This window comes from Eptatretus burgeri, chromosome 16, assembly GCF_056783735.1.
Source record: "Eptatretus burgeri isolate ZD-2024b chromosome 16, Ebu_testis_v1, whole genome shotgun sequence".
Lineage (NCBI taxonomy): Eukaryota > Metazoa > Chordata > Myxini > Myxiniformes > Myxinidae > Eptatretus > Eptatretus burgeri.
The window spans coordinates 41459924-41484783 of NC_140976.1; the positions used below are offsets into that span (position 1 = coordinate 41459924).

The 24860-nt window shown below is 43.7% G+C and overlaps 1 protein-coding gene across 4 annotated transcripts in view; it reads left to right on the top strand.

Moving 5' to 3' along the window:
• Nucleotides 1-751: 751 nt before the first annotated feature.
• DHX37 (DEAH-box helicase 37) overlaps nt 752-24860 on the top strand; it is a 94091-nt gene continuing 69982 nt past the window's right edge. The window contains exons 1-7 of one of the 4 annotated variants that reach the window (XM_085859821.1): nt 752-788; nt 1128-1238; nt 8304-8467; nt 17330-17442; nt 18768-18838; nt 19826-19867; nt 20894-21058. In XM_085859821.1, coding sequence (XP_085715947.1) covers nt 767-788; nt 1128-1238; nt 8304-8467; nt 17330-17442; nt 18768-18838; nt 19826-19867; nt 20894-21058 — 688 coding nt within the window. In that variant the 5' untranslated portion in view covers nt 752-766. Of the gene's footprint in view, nt 789-832; nt 1045-1127; nt 1239-8303; nt 8468-17329; nt 17443-18767; nt 18839-19825; nt 19868-20893; nt 21059-24860 lie in introns of those variants that run through there. The other 3 variants (XM_085859822.1, XM_085859823.1, XM_085859824.1) reach the window with 3 other exon arrangements.

Sequence of the window (24860 nt, forward strand, 5' to 3'; positions counted from 1 at the left end):
AAATTAGTGTGGTGTTGATAAATTGGTGTGGTGTTGATAAATTTAGTGTGGTGTTGATAAATTTAGTGTGGTGTTGATAAATTAGTGTGTTGTTGATAATTTAGTTGTTGTTGTTCGTCTTTCGGCTGCTCCCATTCGGGGTCGCCACAGCGGATCATCCGTTATGATCCGCATAATGATTTGGCATTATGGTGGTGTTGATAAATTTGTGTGGTGTTGATAAATTTAGTGTGATGTTGATAAATTAGTGTGGTGTTGATAAATTATTGTGGTGTTGATAAATTAGTGTGGTGTTGATAAATTTAGTGTGGTGTTGATGAATTAGTGTGGTGTTGATGAATTTAGTGTGGCGTTGATAAATTAGTGTGGTGTTGTTAAATTAGTGTGGTGTTCATAAATCAGTGTGGTGTTGATGTCGCGCAGGCATGACGGACGGGTTGAATGGCCTCCGCCTGTCTGATTTCCTTGGGAATTTCCTTGTATTCCCTTGTAAATACTTATGAACCTCCTTTGATTATTAGAAGGTGTTTGGTTTTTATCATCTTCCTTTTTGCATGAGTTTATCAGTTCGATGAGGACGGAGACTTGACGGATGGTGTATAAACAGTGTTCTGTTTAGTGATGCTGATCTTCCACCTTTACACGTACTTTCTACAAATGATGCGATCTGGAAATTTTTAAAACAATTTTTCCTTCATATTGTGAGAGTACATCAAAATATTACGGAAAACGCTGTGAAATTTTGAAAGACGGTGTGGAAGAAAGCATGTGCTGCACCGTTCGTGCTGGTACAGTACGTCATGTTGTTGTTGTTGTTGTTGTTGTTGTTGTTGTTGTTGTTGTTGTTGTTGTTGTTGTTGTTGTTGTTGTTGGCGCTTGCTGTTGAGGAAATTTTTTGCTCGTCACGTGGTCGTAAACCGTTTTATATCATATCTACGTGAGTATCTACGATAGAATCTGTCAGGTATAACAGCTCGAAGGGTGGCATATCCTTGAATATACTGTCTGCAAAATATTGATTTTGATGTTGAGCAATTTAACGCCGTGAGTCGCGATCTTATTCAGTGTTATTCAGTCAGCTTCGTGGTCGTTGTGGATATTGGATCTTTGTCACACTTGACTTTCAGATTCCATGGCGCGTCGAAGAAAGCATTTCAACCATGCGGGCCGTGTGCAGAATAAGACCGAGGTTTTGGAAGAGGACAAGGAAACGCTGAACATTGAAATCGAAATGGATGGTAACAGTTCGAGCTCGCCAGTGATCTTATCCACGACGAGACGTCTTTCACTCGTTGCTTTGTCCTTCTAATGTTTAAGTTCGACAGAATGTGATTGACTTTGTTTCTTTCTGTTTTCAAAACGAGTAACAGCTTCTTCTTTTAGATCCCCCCCAAGTATGTTTTAGACTTTGGAGAAGGTGAAGGGGGAGGAAATGAGGTTCTATATTAAAGTGGGGCTCATCGAAGAGTGAGGCGATGGGGGTAACAGATAAACAAGCAGGGTAATGAATGAACATAAAAAGAGGGGAGAGAGGTGTGTGTGTGTGTGTGTGTGTGTGTGTGTGTGTGTGTGTGTGTGTGTGTGTGTGTGTGTGTGTGTGTGTGTGTGTGTGTGTGTGTGTGTGTGTGTGTGTGTGTGTGTGTGTGTGTGTGTGTGTGTGTGTGTGTGTGTGTGTCTGCTGTTTCTCGACAACCTCTGGTCCGATCTAATTGAAACTTGCCAGGTATATTGCCAGGTATATTGACGGATACACACATGTATATATACACCCACACACACATATATTCATATTCAGTTAAGATTCAGCTGAGGGCAACCTCAGTGGTATGGTTTGCTGGAGCTATCTTTTTTTGTTTTCTTGAAATGATTTTTTTCATCAACCCATCCACCCAAGGGGTGGAGAGTATCAAATGCAACACCATTATTTAAGAAATGATTCAGAGAAGAATTGGGTCATCTAGTATGTATCTATATGAATATGTATCTATATATTGACTTTGATGTATATGTGTGTATATAAAATATACACATACTTGACAGGTATGGGTTTTGCTTCAACATTTACACAAGAACAGTCGGGGGAACTTCTCATAACTAAAAGTATATATCTGGCAGATGAACGAGGGCTTCTTGGATCCACGTCGGAGTGTAGGAAGTAAATAAATCTAAGAGTACATAAGGCCAGATATAATATGCATCTGAGAGTATCGAGGGAGAGGTGGCTGAGCAGGTAAGTGAGATGTTGACGGATATTTTCAGTGGCTCACTGGAATCAGGACAGGTACCGGAGGTCAGGTCAGGTATGGGAGCATGTGCCAGAACAGCATGTCGCTGCGTCCACTTTCCGCCGGTACTCCAGGGGCCTCCGTCTGGCCATCCCCCAGGCAGATGCCAGGCCCATCCCCATCTCCTTGAGATGATGGTCAACCTGTTGCAACCATGAGGCACGTGGTCGACCCACTGGCCTCCTCCACTCATGAGACTCCCTCGCTGAGAGAATCTGGTGAGCAGGATCAGAGTCAGGAAAATGAGCCACATGTCCATACAGCCGCAACTGACGCTCACGGACTATGCAGGTAACAAATCTCATCCGAGTCTCTCTCAGCAACCGCTCGTTGGACACAAAATCCGACCAGCGATAGCCAAGGATTCTCCGAAGAGACCTGGTACCAAAGGAATTAAGTCTCCGTCTCAGATCCTTGGTCAGAGTCCAAGTCTCGCACCCATAGAGCAAGACTGGAAGTACCAAGGACCTGAAGACTCGGACTTTCGTCCTCCCGCACAGGTACCGGCAGCGCCACACCCCATGATCCAGTGAATCCATGACTCCCCAGGCCCGACCCAGACGTCTATTGACCTCTGACTCGCAGCCAGCAGAGACATGAATATCACTGCCAAGGTAAGTGAATCTCTCCACGACCTCAACATCCTCACCACAAACAGACACAGACAGGACAGCAGCATCCAAGATGTCACCGAAAGCCTGGATCTTAGTTTTGACCCAAGAAACCCGTAATCCCAAGGGCTCCGACTCCTCATTCAGCACCTCGAGGGCCCCCAAGAGGATGTCTAAAGTCTCCGCAAAGATGACTGCATCATCTGCAAAGTCAAGGTCCGAGATCTTGACATTCCCAAATGACGCACCGCAACTTGATCTCTCCGACATCCTCCCTAGAATCCAGTCCATACAAGTGCTGAAAAGTGTGGGGGCAAGTACACATCCCTGACGAACTCCAGTAACAACTGGAAATAAGTCAGAGATGGTACCACCACACTTCACAGCACTCTCAGTACCAGAGTAGAGTTCAGACATCAGATCGATCAGTTTTGGTGGCACCCCACGAAGACCAAGAATCCTCCAGAGGACATCCCGATTCACTGAATTGAACGCTTTACAGAGATCAACATAGGCTGCAAGCAGCCCCTGCCAAAACTCTCGTCTGCGTTCGGCGAGGACACGAAGTGCAAGGATACGGTCAATCGTTGACCTCTTTGGTGTAAAGCCTGACTGCTCTGGACGCTGGTGCTCAAGCAGATGGTGGCGAACCCTATCGAGAATTATCCGAGCAAAGACCTTGCCCGGCACTGAGAGCAGCGTCACCCCTCGGTAGTTGTTGCAGTCTTGGCGATCACCCTTCCCTTTCCAGAGAGGGACAACAAGGCCCCTCTTCCAGTCAGTTGGGATGATGCCTGTGTTCCAGGCAGAGCACAAAACTGCATGCAACGACACGAGTGCAGCATTTCCACCAGCCTTGAGAAGTTCGGCATGGATGCCACAGATCCCTGGAGCTTTGCCCCGTTTCAACTGGTTCACCGCAGCCCGTGTTTCCACAAGCGTAGGTGGACCACAGTTGATTCGAGGGTCAGCAACAGGGATTGTAACACCCTTAACGTCCAACTCGACAGTTGGGGGATCAGCCTGGTACAACCGCTCAAAGTAACCGGCCCAGCGGGCCTTCACTTCAAACTCCTCTGTCAAGAGCCTACCACTCTCTGCTCGAACTGTAGTGCTCCGAGGGATGGGCTTGGATGAACGTAATGCGCGAATTCCCCTGTAAGCGGGACGAGAATCACCTGTCCACAGGTGATGCTCTACCCCCTCACAGATTCCTCGCACATAGGCCTCCTTGTCCACCCTCAGTGCACGTACAGTTTTACGCCTCAGCTCCCTGAACAGCTCAGCTCTGCCATTCAGCCTGGCCCTGCGACTCTGGTCAATGGTATCCAGTGTCCCTTGAGAGACAAAATTCTTCTTTGCCCTCCGGTGAGCTCCAAGGCATCCACCGGCAACTTCAAGGACGGTGGTCTTGAAGGCGCTCCACAACTTTTCAGGACCCCCCAAAGCACCCAGACCCCCCAAGTGTCCACTCAGCCTGTTCGCAAACTCCTCAGCTACTCTCTCATCCCTGAGCTTTGCAACATCCAGTCTCAGCTGGGATGGTACCATTCTCCAGGATTTAAAGTGCAGCTTTAGAGTTGCTACAACAAGCCTGTGGTCAGTATTGAGGAACTGAGCACTCCGGTAGACCCTGCAGTTCTGGATCATCCTCCAACGACCGTCAATGAGGACATGGTCAATCTCCTTTGCCACACCGCCAGCGTTGGAATACCAAGTCCAGCGATGAGCTTGTGGGCGCTGAAACCATGAACCAGCCACCCTAAGTCCATGACTTCTTGCAAAGTCAAGGAACTTAGTGCTATTCTGGTTCATAGTTCCTGACCCATGGGGACCAACACACACCTCATAACCGTCCCTATCAGTTCCAGTCGATGCATTGAAATCCCCCAAGACTAGAAGTGTATCTCGTCTGGGGCACTGATCAACCACAGACTCGAGTGTGGCGTAGAATGCATCCTTCACGGTGAGATCACTCGCCTCAGTCGGAGCATAAACAGAGACCAGGGAAATGACACCTAAGGAGTGATGAATCCTTAATCTCATAATACGCTCGTTGACCGGTGTTACCTCAATTATCATTGGGGTCAGCTTATTGGACACAGCTACAGCAACTCCTTGGGTATGGTAACCATCAGAGCGACCAGACCAATAGTAGGTGTAACCACCCACCATTATCTCTCCGCAATCCGGTCTCCGAACCTCAGAGAGAGCTGCAATCCCGATGTCCAAACGCTTGAGCTCAGATGATAACAGAGACAGGTGATCATCCTCTCTTAGGGATAGGACATTCCAGGCACCCACCCGAAGGGACCGCCTCAGGTTAACCCAAGGAGACCGCCGTCTGGTGGACGACACCTCAGCACCACTCCGACACACTCTCCCGCAATCTGACCCAGGGATGTTACCCCGTGGTTTCCCTCCTATCAAAGATTGGGGGTCCCGAAGGCTTTGCCCCAATCCCGTCATCCGGTGAGCTGCCCTGCGAAGGGAAGCTGCACAGGAGGTACTCCCACGGAGTGGGTTTTCAGATTTTTTTTGCGTTTTTGCGGAATGAAGGGTTTTACGGTGGCCGGAGTGCAAATCCTGCCACCAACCTCCTAATAAGTGACCCAACTGCAGGAGGACGTCCGCAGACACAGTTGGGCACTAGATATGGATGGCCGTTGGCTCACAAGGAGCTCCTCCGCCCTTTGACAGGTTTTGTTTTTAATCCTGCTGGGTGTCCATATCCAAACACCCTCCTCACCAGAAAGCTGGTGGGGGAGACGGTTTAGTCGCCGACAACCCGACCATGGAACAGGTTAGTACAGGTTTACATGGTACCTGTAGCAGGTCACAGATCGAACCTGACCTGATAGTACCGGAGGATTGGAGAGTATCAAATACAACACCATTATTTAAGAAAGGATTCAGAGAAGAATTGGGGAACTATAGACCTGTTAAGGTCGGCAATCTGGATTTACTAAGGGGAATAATGCTTAAATTTATTGGAAGTGGTTTCTGATTGGGTGGATCAGGGAAGTCTGGTGGATAGAGTTTATCTCGACTTAAAGTTTTTGAAAAGGTACAATTCAGAAGGCTGTTGGTTAAGGTGTGTGCTTATGCAGTATTTGATAGAGGAGCTAACTGAATTGGAAACTAGCTTGGTGATCGGCAGCGAAGAATGGTTGTGAATGGGAGGATGTAAGTTGTGGGGCACGTGGAGATCGGTTCTTGGATCATTATTATTTCTAATATATGCCACTGATTTAGACAGTTGGTTGAAGAGGAAGCGTTCCATATTTGTAGATTGCAGAGAGGGTGGGGGAGAGGGGAGTGGGGTGAGGGTTCATCAGATTCAGGAATGTTGAGATGCTTTCCCAGATTGGCAGATGCAGTGCAACAAAAAATACATGTAAAGTTCTGGGGTTGGGTGAGGATAATGAAACTATGGAGTACATAATGCAATGGCCAATCTTGGAGGGTGTGGCACAAGAGAAGGATCTGGGGTGGTAATACATGCAGGTGTAAGCAGACAGCAGAGTGCCAGGCAGTCGTTTTTATAATCGGGTTTTAGATTGCATTCGTTGAGATAAATTTTAAATCAAAAGACGTCATGTCAGCTTTGTCCAGGAATTTTTTTAGCTCTCATCTGGAATATGAAGAGGATGTTGCCTGTCTGTCAGTAGGATGAGAAATGTTACAGCAGAGATTGGATTTATCTTCAAAGAGATACAGGATTTTCCAGAGACTCAGAGTGATCATTGAATGAAGATACGGAATATGATGGGGCCCACATGCCTGGTGCTGGCTTAATGGGTATGATTGTGGGTTTGGGATTCTAGGATCCTGAGTTCAAATCTCACTCGGCTGTTGAATTTATACCAGGTGGGGTTGACTCTGCCTGTCATCCTTCTGAGGTCAGCAAAATGAGTACCATCATGCTGGTATACTGTGTCGTAGTGGCAACCCGTCCAGGATTGTGTCCAATAGCCAAGGAGACTGATTAGGCAGCACCAACACTCTGCACAGAGTATGGTCCCAATGGATGGATGGATGGATTCTAGGGTCCTGAGTTAAAACCCCTTTCTGCTATTGAATTAATACCAGGTGGGGTTGACTCAGCCTGTCATCCTTCTGAGGTCAGCAAAATGAGTACCATCATGCTGGTATACTGTGTCGTAGTGGCGACCCGTCCAGGATTGTGTCCAATAGCCAAGGAGACTGATTAGGCAGCACCAACACTCTGCACAGAGTATGGTCCCAATGGATGGATGGATGGATTCTAGGGTCCTGAGTTAAAACCCCTTTCCGCTATTGAATTAATACCAGGTGGGGTTGACTCAGCCTGTCATCCTTCTGAGGTCAGCAAAATGAGTACCATCATGCTGGTATACTGTGTCGTAGTGGCGACCCGTCCAGGATTGTGTCCAATAGCCAAGGAGACTGATTAGGCAGCACCAACACTCTGCACAGAGTATGGTCCCAATGGATGGATGGATGGATTCTAGGGTCCTGAGTTAAAACCCCTTTCCGCTATTGAATTAATACCAGGTGGGGTTGACTCAGCCTGTCATCCTTCTGAGATCAGCAAAATGAGTACCAGATTTTTTCTGGGATGATTGAGCCATTCAAGTATCCTGCGTCGGAGTGGCGATCCGTCCAGGACCGTGCCCAACAGCCCAGGAGAATGTTTCGGCAGCATCGACGCTCTGTACAGAGCATGGTCCAAATGGATGGATCTGGAATATGGTGAAGAATCTTGGTCACCACATCTGAGAAAGGACATAGCTGTAATAAAAAGGGTTCAGCATAGAGCAACGAGATTGATCCCAGGCCAAGCTTGACTGATCTCTGAGGATCAGCTCATGGTACGCTCACCTGCCACAGTTCAAATGATAAAATATTTACGGTGTCTCTTTATATGATCAACATTTTATAACCTACCTTTTTGTGTTGCCAGATTGAAAGCATGAAATTGCCTCCCTGCAATGGTCATGACCTTGGAGCCAGTGAATTGTTTTATAATTTAGTTGGATCATGTATGGGGCAGTATTCGTATGTTGGCATGATTGTATTGGCTTGATGGGCCTAATGGCCTCCCTCCTGTATTGAAATACCTTGTAAATCCTTGCATTTCCTTGTTTAAGAGGATTTCGATTAGGTGAGCTAAAATGGGGTCGAATATAAGATGCTTCAAAAAAAAAATAAATGACAAGCTAATTATTAGCAGAAAGAGCTGTGGCCTTGATATTCATGTTGTATACCTTGTAATAATGTCACTAGGCAACCACTTGGACCATTATGTCAAACAGTTGATCCAAACGCCAACATTTTCTGGTTACGGCAATTGTTTTTGAATCCTTATTTGTTCATCCATGGTGTACTTTCATCTCTACTATCTCTTCCCTGTTGCCATGCCCAGGCTTTGATCTGAAGGGTTTGGATGAGAGTAACCAACTGGTCCTACCCTCCAGGGCCCCTCGCCGACGCCCAGTTTGTGCATCTCCTCCACGTCCACCCATATTGAGCCGTCATCGCAGAAAGTTATTGCAGAAAGTGCTCGACAGAAAGTGCAAAAAATCCGAGGTATAAATTGGTGCTTTGATGTGGTATGAGGAGGACAAGTGGTTAACTTAGGGGCTCGTTTGATCTTCAGATTGAGAATCTGTTTGCATCGTCACTGACAAATACCGCTGCCACCTAAGGTGGATGGAGGTTATGTTTCACCCCTGTTTGTTTGTTTGTTTGTCTCTGTCTGTCTTTGAGCATGATATCTCAAGTTTTGGACAGATTTGAACCAAACTTGGTGGGAAGGTTGGGAGTGTCACAAGGATTATATTTTGGTGAACATCCAGATCCGGATATCAGAATTGTTTTCAGTGATTCATCATCATTGAGAGATGGGGCCAAAATATAGCATGATATATCAAAACATTGTGGACAGATTCAGATAAGACTTGGTGGACCGGTTGGGTGTGTCACAAAAACAAGTCGATTAGATTTTGGTTAAGGTCTGTATGCAGATCTAGCCTATCAGTGGGATACAAAACGTAAACTGTTCAGCATGGTGGAGGTATGCTCTCTAGTCAGTGCCGTTCTAGTTTCCCAGTGTACTTTGATATAACGGCTTCATTAAATTTTCGACAAAATTAGCTTGACAACAAAGCTTTTAATATCGTTTGATTCAAAATTGTTTCGATTTTATTGTGTTATGTGATGGGATATGTCAACTCGTGTTCAAACCAGAATAGCACTCGGTAGAACACGTACCTCTGCCAGGCTGAACAGTTTACATTTTGTATCCCACTGATAGGCCGGATTTGGATCCAGACCTGAACCAAAATGTAATTGGCTTGTTCTTGTCACCTAACCAACTCATTCACCAAGTTTTGTCATAACTTGTCCACAACTTTGTTGAATACATTCTTGAAAACCGCCGCAAATCTCCAATACGCAAATGTCGGGGCATTGTTTCAATGGGAAAAAGGGGGTTAGGTCACAGGGGGTTGCAGTGAGCTATATTGAAGTCCTTCCAACTATCTCACCGTGAGCTATGTTAAAGATAAGCTATTGACAGATATAATATGAAGTGTTTCATACTTGTTTGGTCATGTGAAAAGCAACTTTTATACAACACATAGTACAGGGCGCCCCCGGGTTACAAAGGGGTTCCGTTCCAAACAATCGTTTATACAGTATGTAAATCGATTGGCCATTGAATCGTGTTGTAAATGGTGGCATCAGAGTACAGGGGGGCTACTCAACTGGTTATTTAACAAACTCAGTGGGAGGCCAACCATTACCTTGATAGCTGTGCTCTGGTAACACATTACCTTTGTACGGCCATGAAGGAGGAACAGTAGGTTTTAACTTTAACCTCAGCAGTGTATGAGTGATCGCATTTTCCTTTGTACTCGTGGCTGTTTCTAAAGGAATTGTTTTTATTCACCAAGGGTGCCGGAGGCATTATGTTTCCGGGTTGTCCGTCCGTCCGTCTGTCTGGATTTTCATTTACGTGATAACTCGAGAAGCAAATTGTAGAATTTCATCAAACTTGGTAAAAAGGTAAAGTAAGACAGGGCAATTAAGTGATTAGATTTTGGGCCAGATGTGATAAAGGTCAAGGTCAAACTCTGAAATTTTACTGTTTATGCCCAAACTCAAGAAATATTGTACATAATTTCATCAAACTTGGTACCAAGGTAAAGTTAGACAGGGCAATTAACTGATTAGATTTTGGGCCAGATATGATAAAGGTCAAGGGTCAAAATGTCAATCAAGTGTTTGTGCGGGAGAGCGGAGGCATACCCGTCGGCTGCGCGCAGTCGAATTACTCTAGTTTTTTTTTAATATGAATCGGGTGTGCTTTAGAAAGGTTATGTTGTTTTTGTTTGTGAGTTTCAAAGAAAAATATATTTGATAACACCCGGTTTCCAAGCTGTTTGCCATATTAACATGTTTTCCAAATTACCGAGCCAAATATTTTTTTCTAACCGTCGCACGACAATTGCCAGCTGTTTATAAAGATTAATGTTTTACACATCTTTAAACGTCTATAATGCAATGTTGTTTTTTCAATTTGTTTATTGAACTTCGCCTTAGACAAGAGTGGAAGCTACTCAAGGTTTTTGGATTGTACACAGTATGGTACTGCAATCGGTAATCGGCACTCACACTGATTCCAATTGACCGATGCTGATTACCCCAAAATTTTCAATATCGGCCTGTGCTGATTACCGATACAGATATCAGCCCAGCATTGGTGGGTAAGTAGTGGCCATTGTGCAGCCTAGTGTTGGCTTAGTGGTTAGGGTGGCGGCTTGGGATCCTAGGGTCCTGAGTTCAAGCCCCTTTGGCCGCTGAATTAAAATACACCAGGAGGTTGACTCAGCCTGTCATCCTTCCGAGGTCAGCAAAATGAGCACCAGTGTACTGGTAAGGGGGACACTGCATCAGCGGCATAGCCACGTCCCAACCCATGATGCAGCCAGCAGCCACAGGCTGCAAAAGCGAGAGACAGAGACAGAGACAGAGACAGAGACAGAGACAGAGACAGAGACAGAGACAGAGACAGAGACAGAGACAGAGACAGAGACAGAGACAGAGACAGAGACAGAGACAGAGACAGAGACAGAGACAGAGACAGAGACAGACCGAGAGAGACAGAGACAGACCGAGAGAGACAGAGACAGACAGACAGAGACAGACCGAGAGAGACAGAGACAGACCGAGAGAGACAGAGACAGACCGAGAGAGACAGAGACAGACCGAGAGAGACAGAGACAGACCGAGAGAGACAGAGACAGACCGAGAGAGACAGAGACAGACCGAGAGAGACAGAGACAGACCGAGAGAGACAGAGACAGACCGAGAGAGACAGAGACAGACCGAGAGAGACAGAGACAGACCGAGAGAGACAGAGACAGACCGAGAGAGACAGAGACAGACCGAGAGAGACAGAGACAGACCGAGAGAGACAGAGACAGACCGAGAGAGACAGAGACAGACCGAGAGAGACAGAGACAGACCGAGAGAGACAGAGACAGACCGAGAGAGACAGAGACAGACAGACAGAGACAGACCGAGAGAGACAGAGACAGACAGACAGAGACAGACCGAGAGAGACAGAGACAGACAGACAGAGACAGACCGAGAGAGACAGAGACAGACAGACAGAGACAGACCGAGAGAGACAGAGACAGACAGACAGAGACAGACCGAGAGAGACAGAGACAGACCGAGAGAGACAGAGACAGACAGACCGAGAGAGACAGAGACAGACCGAGAGAGACAGAGACAGACAGACCGAGAGAGACAGAGACAGACAGACCGAGAGAGACAGAGACAGACCGAGAGAGACAGAGACAGACAGACCGAGAGAGACAGAGACAGACAGACCGAGAGAGACAGAGACAGACAGACCGAGAGAGACAGAGACAGACAGACCGAGAGAGACAGAGACAGACAGACCGAGAGAGACAGAGACAGACAGACCGAGAGAGACAGAGACAGACAGACCGAGAGAGACAGAGACAGACAGACCGAGAGAGACAGAGACAGACAGACCGAGAGAGACAGAGACAGACAGACCGAGAGAGACAGAGACAGACAGACCGAGAGAGACAGAGACAGACCGAGAGAGACAGAGACAGACCGAGAGAGACAGAGACAGACCGAGAGAGACAGAGACAGACCGAGAGAGACAGAGACAGACAGACAGAGACAGACCGAGAGAGACAGAGACAGACAGACAGAGACAGACCGAGAGAGACAGAGACAGACAGACAGAGACAGACCGAGAGAGACAGACAGACAGAGACAGACCGAGAGAGACAGAGACAGACAGACAGAGACAGACAGACAGAGACAGACCGAGAGAGACAGAGACAGACAGACAGAGACAGACCGAGAGAGACAGAGACAGACAGACAGAGACAGACCGAGAGAGACAGAGACAGACCGAGAGAGACAGAGACAGACAGACAGAGACAGACCGAGAGAGACAGAGACAGACAGACAGAGACAGACCGAGAGAGACAGAGACAGACCGAGAGAGACAGACCGAGAGAGACAGACCGAGAGAGACAGACCGAGAGAGACAGACCGAGAGAGACAGACCGAGAGAGACAGACCGAGAGAGACAGAGACAGACAGACAGAGACAGAGACAGACAGACAGAGACAGAGACAGACAGACAGAGACAGAGACAGACAGACAGAGACAGACAGACAGAGACAGAGACAGACAGACAGAGACAGAGACAGAGAGACAGAGACAGACAGACAGAGACAGAGACAGACAGACAGAGACAGACCGAGAGAGACAGAGACAGACAGACAGAGACAGACCGAGAGAGAGAGAGACAGAGACAGACAGACAGAGACAGACCGAGAGAGACAGAGACAGACAGACAGAGACAGACCGAGAGAGACAGAGACAGACAGACAGAGACAGAGACAGACCGAGAGAGACAGAGACAGACAGACAGAGACAGAGACAGACACCGAGACCATTTTTTTTTTCAGGTCCATGGGTGGGTGGCGATGGTTTATGCCTACAGAACCTGCAAATAGCTCAAGCACGGGGGGGGGTGGGAACAGTACATCTATCTATAATTCCAGGTGTGTGTGTGTGTGTGTGTGTGTGTGTGTGTGTGTGTGTGTGTGTGTGTGTGTGTGTGTGTGTGTGTGTGTGTGTGTGTGTGTGTGTGTGTGTGTGTGTGTGTGTGTGTGTGTGTGTGTGTGTGTGTGTGTGTGTGTGACCGCTGTTTCTCGACAACCTCTGGTCCGATCTAATTGAAACTTGCCAGGTATATTGCTGTAGACCTGAGGATGTACCTTTTCAAGGTTTGATATTAATCGGACAAGTGCTTCCCAAGTTATGGCCATTTATTTACCAAGCCAATTGCAAGACATGTTGTTGCGTGGGCGTGGCCGATGGGGAAGGGAAGCACAGCCACGTTCCCCATTACGGGTTACAACGTACGGGCTTCCGGAGAGTGATGACTTTGTGTATTCTAATAATTTCTCGATTTCTTTTGCTCATTTATAGATAAACACAATGGCCCAAGTTATGATCGTTTTCATATTAGACGGTGTATAAATTTCAGGAACATCAGAGTGCTGGTATGCTCTGAACCAGGAAGTAAATTTTTTCTCTCTCTTCTCTTCCCTTTTTGTTTTTCCTTGCCACGACATTGCGAAAAGGTAAAATACGTTGGCGCTAATTGAATAATTAATTGGGTATTAAAAATAAATTGCGAATAATCGTAACTGCAAATAATATCGAACTTCCGGGTCACGCACGTACGGGCACGTGAGAGCGAAGAAACTGCCTGTGTGGTTTATTTATTTATTATTATTATTTTTTTTTTTTTTTTACGGGCACGTACTAGTCTATCTATAATTCCAGCTGTGTGTGTGTGTGTATGTGTGTGTGTGTGTGTGTCTGCGACCGCTGTTTCTCGACAACCACTCACCCGATCTAATTGAAACTTGCAAGCTATATTGCTGGGGCCCTGTGGATGTGCCTTTTCAAGGTTTGATATTAATCGGATAAGTGGTTCACAAGTTATGGCCATTTATTTACCAAACCAATGACAGTACATGGTGCTATGATGTCACGATTGACGTCACAATTCTTCTTTTATAATTTTTTTTTGCATTTACGGCCACGCACGTACGGGCACGCACGTATGGGCCCGCACTAGTATATACCATCCCGTGAATGACTTGGTTTTGTGGATTGTGAATCTGTGAAACTTTGGGTTTTACGGTATATTGTTTTTCGCCCAATCTCTCAATGGTGAAGATGCACTTAAAAAATTGAAATACTCTCTGACGGATCCAGATCTGGATCCAAATCTTCACCAAAATCATATTGATTAGTTCTTTTCACACACCCAACCTGTCTACGAAGTCCAAATACGACTAACTTTTTCAGATATCCTGCGCACATACAAACAGACAGACAAACAAACAAGAAAGACATCGTGCAGAGCACGATACTTGCGAAATTCCTGAAACAAATTTGATCTCAAAAATAATTGGTGGTTTAATTCAGTGAACTTTTTTACAAGTTTGAAATCAATTGGATGAAAATTGATGATTTAAAAAATTTGACAAAGTTGTTGACTATTGGCCAATGTTGACCTTTTGACCTCAATCAATAGGCTTCTTCTTTATGACCAACTCTACCATTTTATTAAGTTTTGTGAAGATTGGTTTAAAATTATGACCTGTAGGCAATTGACAGACAGACAGTCAAACACAATCATAGACGAGACCAACCAATAGCTTCAATTTCACAAGTAACAAATGGGTAGATACATAACCTCTGTCCACCTTCAGTGGCAGAAGCAATTATTGGTTTCTGGTTCCACAAATGTTGTCATGTAATCATGTCGACTATTCTACATATGGAGTAGTTTTGATTTAAATAACTATGTATGTATATATATATATATATATATATATATATATATATATATATATATATATATATATATATATATATATATAGCCTGGTGTGTTGGCGCAGTGGTGAGGGCAGCGGCTTGGGATCCAAAAGGTCCTGAGTTCAAACCCCGTTGGGCCACTGAATTAATACAGCAGGGGGTTGACTCAGCCTGTCATCCTTCCGAGGTCGGCGAAATGAGTACCAGTATACTGGGCCGGTGTATACCCCGGTTAAAATAGGTGTACCATATCCCTATGTCGTAAGAGGCGACCAGGGTTGCGTCAGGAAGGGCATCCGGCGTAAAACATGTGCCAAATCACTATGCGGATCATGCGGATGATCCGCTGTGGCGACCCTTAACGGGAGCAGCCGAAAGAAGAAGAAGAAGATATATATATATATATATATATATATACAGTGGGGAGAACAAGTATTTGATACACTGCCAATTTTGCAGGTTTTCCCACTTACAAAGCACGTAGAGGTCTGTAATTTTTATCAAAGGTACACTTCAACTGTGAAAGACGGAATCTAAAACAAAAATCCTGAAAATCACATGGTATGATTTTAAAATAATTAATTTGCATTTTATTGCATGAAATAAGTATTTGATGACCTACCAACCAGTAAGAATTCCGGCTCTCACAGATCTGTTAGTTTTGTCTTTGAAGAAGCCCTCCCATTCTCCACTCATTACCTGTATTAACTGCACCTGTTTGAACTCTTTATCTGCATAAAAGACAGCTGTCCACACTCAATCAATCAGACTCCAACCTCTCCACAATGGGCAAGACCAGAGAGCTGTCTAAGGACATCAGGGACAAAATTGTAGACTTGCACAAGGCTGGGATGGGCTACAGGACAATAGGCAAACAGCTTGGTGAGAAGGCAACAACTGTTGGCGCAATTATTAGAAAATGGAAGAAGTACAAGAAAACAGTCAATCTCCCTCGGTCTGGGGCTCCATGCAAGATCTCACCTCGTGGAGCCTCAATGATCATGAGAAAGGTGAGGGATCAGCCCATAACTACACGGCAGGACCTGGTCAATGACCTGAAGAGAGCTGGGACCACAGTATCAAAGAAAACCATAAGTAACACACTACGCCGTCATGGATTAAAATCCTGCAGCGCACGCAAGGTCCCTCTGCTCAAGCCAGCGCATTTCCAGGCCCGTCTGAAGTTTGCCAATGACCATCTGGATGATCCAGAGGAGGAATGGGAGAAGGTCATGTGGTCTGATGAGACCAAAATTATGCTTTTTGGTTTGAACTCCACTCGCCGTGTTTGGAGGAAGAATAAGGATGAGTACAACCCCAAGAACACCATCCCAACCGTGAAGCATGGAGGTGGAAACGTCATTCTTTGGGGATGCTTTTCTGCAAAGGGGACAGGACGACTGCACCGTATTGAGGGGAGGATGGATGGGGCCATGTATCGCGAGATCTTGGCCAACAACCTCCTTCCCTCAACAAGAGCATTGAAGATGGGGCGTGGCTGGGTCTTCCAGCATGCCAATGACCCGAAACACACAGCCAGGGCAACTAAGGAGTGGCTCCGTAAGAAGCATCTCAAGGTCCTGGAGTGGCATAGCCAGTCTCCAGACCTGAACCCAATAGAAAATCTTTGGAGGGAGCTGAAATCTGTGTTGCCCAGCGACAGCCCCGAAACCTGAAGGATCTGGAGAAGATCTGTATGGAGGAGTGGGCCAAAATCCCTGCTGCAGTCTGTGCAAACCTGGTTAAGAACTACAGGAAACGTCTGATCTCTGTAATTGCAAACAAAGGTTTCTGTACCAAATATTAAGTTCTGTTTTTCTGATGTATCAAATACTTATTTCATGCAATAAAATGCAAATTAATTATTTAAAAATCATACAATGTGATTTTCAGGATTTTTGTTTTAGATTCCGTCTTTCACAGTTGAAGTGTACCTCTGATAAAAATTACAGACCTCTACGTGCTTTGTAAGTGGGAAAACCTGCAAAATCGGCAGTGTATCAAATACTTGTTCTCCCCACTGTATATATATATATATATATATGTATATATATATATATATATATATATATATATATATATATATATATATATATGTATATATATATATATATATATATATATGTATATGTATATATATATATATATATATATATGTATATATATATATGTATATATATATATGTATATATATATGTATATATATATGTATATATATATGTATATATATATGTATATATATATATATATATATATATATATATATACAATTTATTCAGTTTTGTAAATTTGTCATTCACAACACATTGAGGGTTATTTTGTACTTTAAAACATCGATTTTTTGGGGGGGAAAAGTCTCCCATTTCACATGTTGACCTCCAGCAATATGAATGAACCTGGTGTCCTAAATTGTTTCATAGTTGTGAATTGTTATTTTGGTTACTCCTGGGTTGTATTTGTCACACACCCAACCTATATTGCTTGTGTCCCAGAGGGTGAAGTTGCTGGAGAAGCTGGCATCCTGTCAAATTCCGCCTGAAGAGTTCCAGTTGCTGCATTCGACATCGAGTCTTGGTTCAGTGCAGACTCGAACCAAACTGCCTGAGTGAGTTAAGTGGGAAGGAAGATTTGAAAAAAGTGGATTTATCGGATGGTAGTTTGAAAGATAAAGTTTGATTGGATGACAACCAATGGCTGTGACAAAACTGAGCGACATGCTGCCATTTTTGGTTGGTGTCCAGATAGTGCGGCATGAAGGGTAGATGATTGTGTCTGATAGACCTTTGGAAAAAAAATCTTCCAGTCACATGATCTGGAGCAGTTAAATGTCACAAACTGAAATACCTTCAGATGCATTGGAGAAACGTTAAAAACGGGGCCCTGAGTGATCATTGCAGGTGAATGCTGCTTGACCTCTTGACACTCATTGCCAATGTGTTGCTTCTTGGAATTTAGATGGTATTCAGATTTTATGGCTGCCCACAAGCAGTGTCATGTGCCACCCACGTTTTTTGCTCAAGTAGAGAAATAAATGGAAAAATTAGATAATGAATTGTGATATGATCAATATATTTGAGCCATCTGCATTATGCACTGAAAAATAGTGGAATCTTTGAGTCCTCCATCATTGTTATTTTACTCTGTTCCTGTACATTCTCTTCCTTTCTCTCCCCCCATGATCACCCTCTCCCCTTCCAATCATACCAGACTTTTCCGACCATCCCTTATTTCCTCTCTTCTCTTGAATTCTCAATTTTTTCTTAACTACCCCCCCCCCCTCCCTCTAATGTAATGTGTACAATCTTGTTTTTACAGGAACATAGTGATATGGGTAGGGGGAGGGAAAAGGACAGTGTACTGGCACCATCCATTCATACAAATCCATTTGTTGAGGGTGCCATGGATAACTCACTTACTCTTCGCAAAGGACACCGTGAGATCTTTAATGTCCACCAACTATTGCTCGGAGACGAGACGCCCAGTTTGACGTCCATCCGAGGGACGGCACGCGCATTGATGAATCACTCTAACTGTGAAATATCAGGGTGGCAGTTTATAACTGGGTCTGAATTCAAACTCAAGCTGAATGGCTCAGACAGAGGTAGATGTGCATAACTGTAGACTATCTGGACTGGCATTGTAGAATGACATGAAGAAACTCGACTTATTTTTTTTTGTTGAATTAATGTCGTTTTCGAATTTTGAATAAAATAAAGAACACAATTATTTTTCCCACTAAGTCGAGCCTACAGATGCTGCCATTGTACACTTCGTAGATAACTCTTTTGGAAACTTTAAATGGGCATATATAATGTTGCCAATAAAAGTGGCACCACTTGCATCCTGTCAGTAAAAACAAAGCACTTTGGTTTGAGCTTGTGGAAAATATTGTGGTTGAAATCTTGATTATTTATTTATTTATTTCCCCAGAATAGTGGTGGAAAAGCATATCAATGGAGTTCGCGGAAAAGACAAGCCAGCACAGCGATCAAAAAGAACGAGTGAGTTTGAGAATGATGCTTCTGGTTCTGGTTCAGCTGTACTGGCTCATTACCTTTATCGCCAGATGGACTTCTTAAGTTCAGATAACAATGTGTCATCATTTTTAGTAAAATATTTTTCTTCATGAATTGCAAAAAAGTATTTTATGGAAACTTTTTAGAATGTGCAGCAATTGCTTAAGGCATGTCTTCACATACAAATCTCTCTATGGCAGGGCTCTTGCTGTGATGTAATTGTGGAAAACCATGATTTTTTTTTCCCTTCACATTCCTTTCCGGCCTCGGTGACTTTGCTGCAGTTTCACTCGTGAAATTTTTTGTGATGCATTCTGTGAATCTAGAGCTCTTCTGCAAATACTTGCAGTTAAATGCTAGTGGATTGTGTTATGCTTTTGTGAAGGGTAGCTGTCACACAATTCCTCTATTTAGGTGTCCTATGACATCATTATCATTAAAACATTCTACATGAGTAGTCACACCTCTGGTGAAAATTTTGTCTCAATCTGACAAGTGGTTGCGATAGTGTAGACAGGAATGCATACCAACGAGGCTCCCAAGCATGCACCATGTGCAAACGTCAAAAGCAGTCAATATATAAATAAAGACCCACCCACATCTCTCACCTGTGAATGGAGGGAAGAGCCAATCAGCTCTCACATAATCGACAACACCCAGGTGGTTAGAATTATATAAATAATTGACCCCTCCCCCACTCCTCCAGCCAAAGAAGCTGCATAAATCAACCCAAGAAGACCTACACAAGGTAAGTGCTATGCTGTTTCGAACCCTTCCCAGAGTTCCTTATCAACTATAAAGACGTTCACACATAGTACACACATGAGAATCCCAATGCTACACTCCCCCTCAGCTACCGGACCGGTTTCATCACTTAATGGCAAATCATCAGTGTTGGTATGCATTCCTGTCTACGCTATCGCTGATCTGTGTGTGTGTGTATGCGTGTTATCAATTCCCTTGCTCTTTCAGCAAAAGAAAGCTGTGCGAAGCAATCAAGAAAATCGATACAAGGTAAGCCCTTTACTGTTTCAATCCCTACCTGGGTTTCTCTGCAGCTGCAGACATTCACAAGTCATACATACATGAGAATCCGAATGCTACATGCCCCCTCAGCCACTTATTGGTGAGTAATCAGGGACAACGTAGACAGAAACGCGCACCACCGAGGCTCTCAAGCATGTATAACGTGCATTGCCAATATAGGTTAATAAGAAACTAGAACTGCACTCAGTGGAGCGTGCACCTCTGCCAGCCTGAACAGTTTAAGTTTAGTAGCCCAATGATAGGCCGGATCTGCATTCGAACCTGCACCAAAATCATATCAGTTTGTTCTTGTCCTCTTTCCAAATCATCCACGAAGTTTTGTCATCCGTCCATAACTTTTTGTGATGTCGTGCTATATCCTGCATATTGTTTTTGGACTTATCTCTCAATGGTGAAGAATCACTTGAAAAACGATTGGATCCGGATTTTCACCAAAATTAAATCGATTCCCTCCTTTCACACTCCCAACCTGTCCATCAAGTTTCGTCCGAATCTGTCCATAACGTTTTGAGATATCCTGCTTAGCCAAAACAAACAAACAAACAAACAAACATACAGACGGGTGAAAACATAACCTCTGTACACCTCCGGTGTCAGAGGTAACAAGACCCAATCACGTCTCTCACCCATAATTGGAGGGAACAAAAATATAGTCTGCTTCTCTCTGCATCCCATGGCGGTTGACATACCTCAATCGATCTGTTAGTTTCATCTATTGTTCTGCCAATTCACCAATGCATATCAATGCTGGCCTTCACCAGCAAGACTAGTTCTTTCCTCTATATTTTCAAAACCGGGGTTAGCCTATTTGGCATTCCCAACTGAGCATATATCTCAGAATGTTGGGATCCCAGTAATATCTGATATTCCATGTGAATTTATCAATAGTCTCCTCACATCCTTATGCATTTTCTTTGTATCATGTCCTTATTCACCATGCAATATATTAACAAGGGCCTCCAAGGTTCCCATTCTTGTGAAATTTGTTTACAGAAAAAGAGCAAAGTGAAGTGAAACAGGATACCCAGTATTCTGAATCGGAGGACAGCGAGGAGGAAGAGGAAGAAGAAGAAGATGAGGATGACGATGAGTTGGAAGAGGACGATGAGCGTGAGGTCAAAGAGGAGAAGACAGATGAAAAGATGATCAGCCCAGAAAGTATGTGCTCCTGTTCCTAATTTCTATTTTTTTTCATTAATTCCTAATTACTTTAATTACATTAATTCCTAATTCCTAATATTGATTAATTCCTAATTACTTTTTTCAAGGCTTATGATGTAGATGAGACACTGACATTGTGAGAAATTAACATATTTGAGGTTGGGTACAAAGGGTGAAAAGGTTCGGAATGTCTGACGTGCCACAAGATGCCAGTGGATCATTACCTTGAAGAAGATGCTCCAATTAGCAGGAATGGGCTTTGTCACGAAGTTAATTTGATTGACTGATTGCTTGAAATTTTTTTTTTAAACTTTTGTTCTATTTTATAAAGAGACTAGCAAAAGTAACCGTCGCTTCACCGACAGATGTTATCATAAGACGACATGTTGTGCTTCACAAACGTTCTCCTCTATTCATTCTATAATTTGCCCGAGGTCATCTTCCATCTTCTTAGAAGTCAGCTAACATCACCTTCATCAATGATCCTTGGTGCTTATATATGGCACAAGGAAAAATTGCTTCTGCTTTGTTGAGAAGCTTATTGTTGGATTCTTTGGCTTGAACCTCCTTTGAAAAAGAGCAAAATGAAACACTTTTTTTGGTGTGGGGAGGTGGAAATTCCAACATCTTTACATATGTCATGAAGAAGGAGCTCCTTATCTTTGTACCAAGTATGGTGATTATGATTGCAGTTGTTTATTAATGATATTGGCTTGCTTAAAGGTCCCATGACACTCAAAACTTTCTGGTTATTTATTTATTAACTTGACCTTCCTCGTGAAGAAATCGCCCATGTTTCTTTTTTAAACTCAAAAATGGGATAATTAAACCAATATTTCGAACATTTCTGGTGCTTTTCACAACTTGCTATGCCCCGCCCCTTAAAAAAGTTGACTTCAGTGAACCGCAGCCTTCACGTCATCTGCAGAAACTCGCACAGAGTGGATTGACTCGATGTCGTGCGCCGTATAAAGTACGTACAAATGCATTGTGCACATGTGTTTGCAATCTCACTGATCGTCTTAATTCCTGTGATTGTTTCGCGGAAAATAAATTCTGCTTCTGAGCCGTGTATGCACAACAATCACGAGGCAATTATTTATCCCTTTACTACCTTGTCGTAGTCGTGTACAAATCCAATACATGTATGCACAATAAAGGGCTATACCATGTCCACAAAATATTAACTGTGACTGTTGAACCTTTCCATTAAAAAAGAAACTTAGAGGGACATACAAGTAAAATACTAAAGATTAATATTGCATCATTTCAAGGTGCAAGGAGATAATTTTAAAATCAAACAATGTGAAAAACCTGCACCCACATTTTGCAGCTTATTACTTACGAAATCTAAAGATTTCGTAAGTATATTGATGCCTTCCGTTTCTGTTTGTTTGTTTGTTTGTTTGTTTGTAGGCACGATAACTCGAGAATGGAAGAAGCTACCAATGTCAAATTACACCACGTGATTCAGGAGGGTGATGGCTCATGCTGATTAGATTTTGGTCAAAATCGGTCAAAAGTCAAGGTCACGGTGAGGTCAAATATTCGATTTTTGATGGATTGGTACAAATAACTCGAGAACGGAAGAAGCTACCAATGTCAATTTACACCACGTGATTCAGGAGGCTGATGGCAAGTGCTGATTAGATTTTGGTCAAAATCGGTCAAAGGTCAAGTCACAGAGTGAGGTCAAACATCCAAAAAATGATAACTCGAGAACGGAAGAAGCTACCAATGTCAAATTACACCACGTGATTCAGGAGGGTGATGGCTAGCGCTGATTAGATTTTGATCAAAATCGGTCAAAGGTCAAGGTCACAGTGAGGTCAAACATCCAAAACATTCGATTTTTGATGGTTTGGTACAGAATCATCGTAGAAACTTCTGGTTTGCGTCGCTACCTTCTCTAGAGACAGCTTTTATTATACAAGGTCAGAGGTCAAGTTGACGATTTCGTAAGTACCAGTCTATGACTGCTTGTTTGTGTGTTTGTGTGTTTGTTTGTAGGCACGATAACTCGAGAACGGAAGAAGCTACCAATGTCAAATTACACCACGTGATTCAGGAGGGTGATGGCTAGCGCTGATTAGATTTTGGTCAAAATCGGTCAAAGGTCAAGGTCACAGTGAGGTCAAACATAATTCCGTAAATTCATGTGGAGAAATGGAGTATTTTTGCTTCGCTCAACGTTACGAGTTCGTTTTAACTTCGATTTTAATTTTGTCTTTGGTTTTTGCGATCGCTTAAAACTCGGTTGTCAAAATTCTGGTAAAAATCAGATGTTTTGGAGACGTTTTAAGATTGTATAAAAAAATATTTCAATCGCCGCGTCACGGCTCGTCACGTGGTGCAGCGTGCTCGAGCAGAGGTGGCGTTGAGTCAGGTAATGGTTTTCCGTGTGCGCGTTGACGGTGTTTTCGATAAAGATGGTGTTTAAATCATTTTTTATCCCAATAAAGGTTATCGTCGCATGCCTGACTCGCTAAGCCGTCGGATTATGTAAAGATTGTTGGTGGATGGCCGAATATTACGGTTTTGTGACTTTGATAAAATAATATTAAATAGTTGCGTGGAGAAATGGAGATTTTTGCTTCGATCGACGTTACGATTTTTGATGGTTTGGTACAGAATCATCGTAGAAACTTCTGGTTTGCGTCGCTACCTTCTCCAGAGACAGCTTTTATTAGACAAGGTCAGAGGTCAAGTTGACGATTTCGTAAGTACCAGTCTATGACTGCTTGTTGAATTGTTTGTTGAAACCAGCCTGCTGGGATAGGTATGATTCCACATACATGCAAGCCAGGTATGGCTGTACTCGACATACATGGGTTTATTCTAAAGTGAAGGTGCTGCTTCCATTGGCTTGCTATTCATTAACATTAAACCAAAATGTTGTAATAAATGAACAGGGTAAAATATGTTGGCACAACTATGAAAGACAAATTTATCTATCCTATTACAAGGCCCCATAGCCTCGGGACTCTTACGCATTGACTTGTACATTGTGTGCATGCTAATACAAGTTACTTGTCAACTCTAGAGTCTAGACTAGTCCGATAAATCTGACGTGCTGTAGCTTTCTTTTATTATTCTCTTTTCTTCATTGTTTTCTACTGGCGCTACATGATGACAGTAGGAATAAAATTAATAAAAATGCAACAGAACGTCAGATTTATCGGACTACTCGAGACAATTGTGTCACAAGGTGTGTTCTGCACACATGTTTTCATCGTATCCGGACAGCGAGATTGCTTTGTTTTATGCGCGGAGAGATACGGCCGATGACATGCGCTGGCCTTACAATTCATTCGCCGCAGTGCAACATGTCCGTTGCGCTGGTCACATCACCTCACTAAAATGTTTATGATATCGAGCAGTATGCAAGTCAAATTTACATTATTGAATTACGAATAGGATTTAGTCTAACCAGTTGTTATTGCCAAGTCTTCCTTCGATGTCCTCCTGATCATCATGAACGCCGGGAATTTCATCGCCATTTTCCTCTGCTTGTCCTGCTTCGGGATCGAACTGGTAAGGCCATATTTCATTTCCAACTGCCTGAACTTCACCTCCCACGACTACGTTATCCAACAATTCTGCATGTGATTCAGACCAAAATCCTTCATTTCTCTCACACTCACTGTCGCTACCAGACAAATCAAAGTCCATGTCATCCATTATTCAAAACCAAATGTTTGATTTTTTTTAAAAGCAGAAATGAACGAAGCGATTGAGTCGACCAATCGAATGTGGAAACGCACAGAAAGCCAATAGAATCACGTAGACCACCACCCCG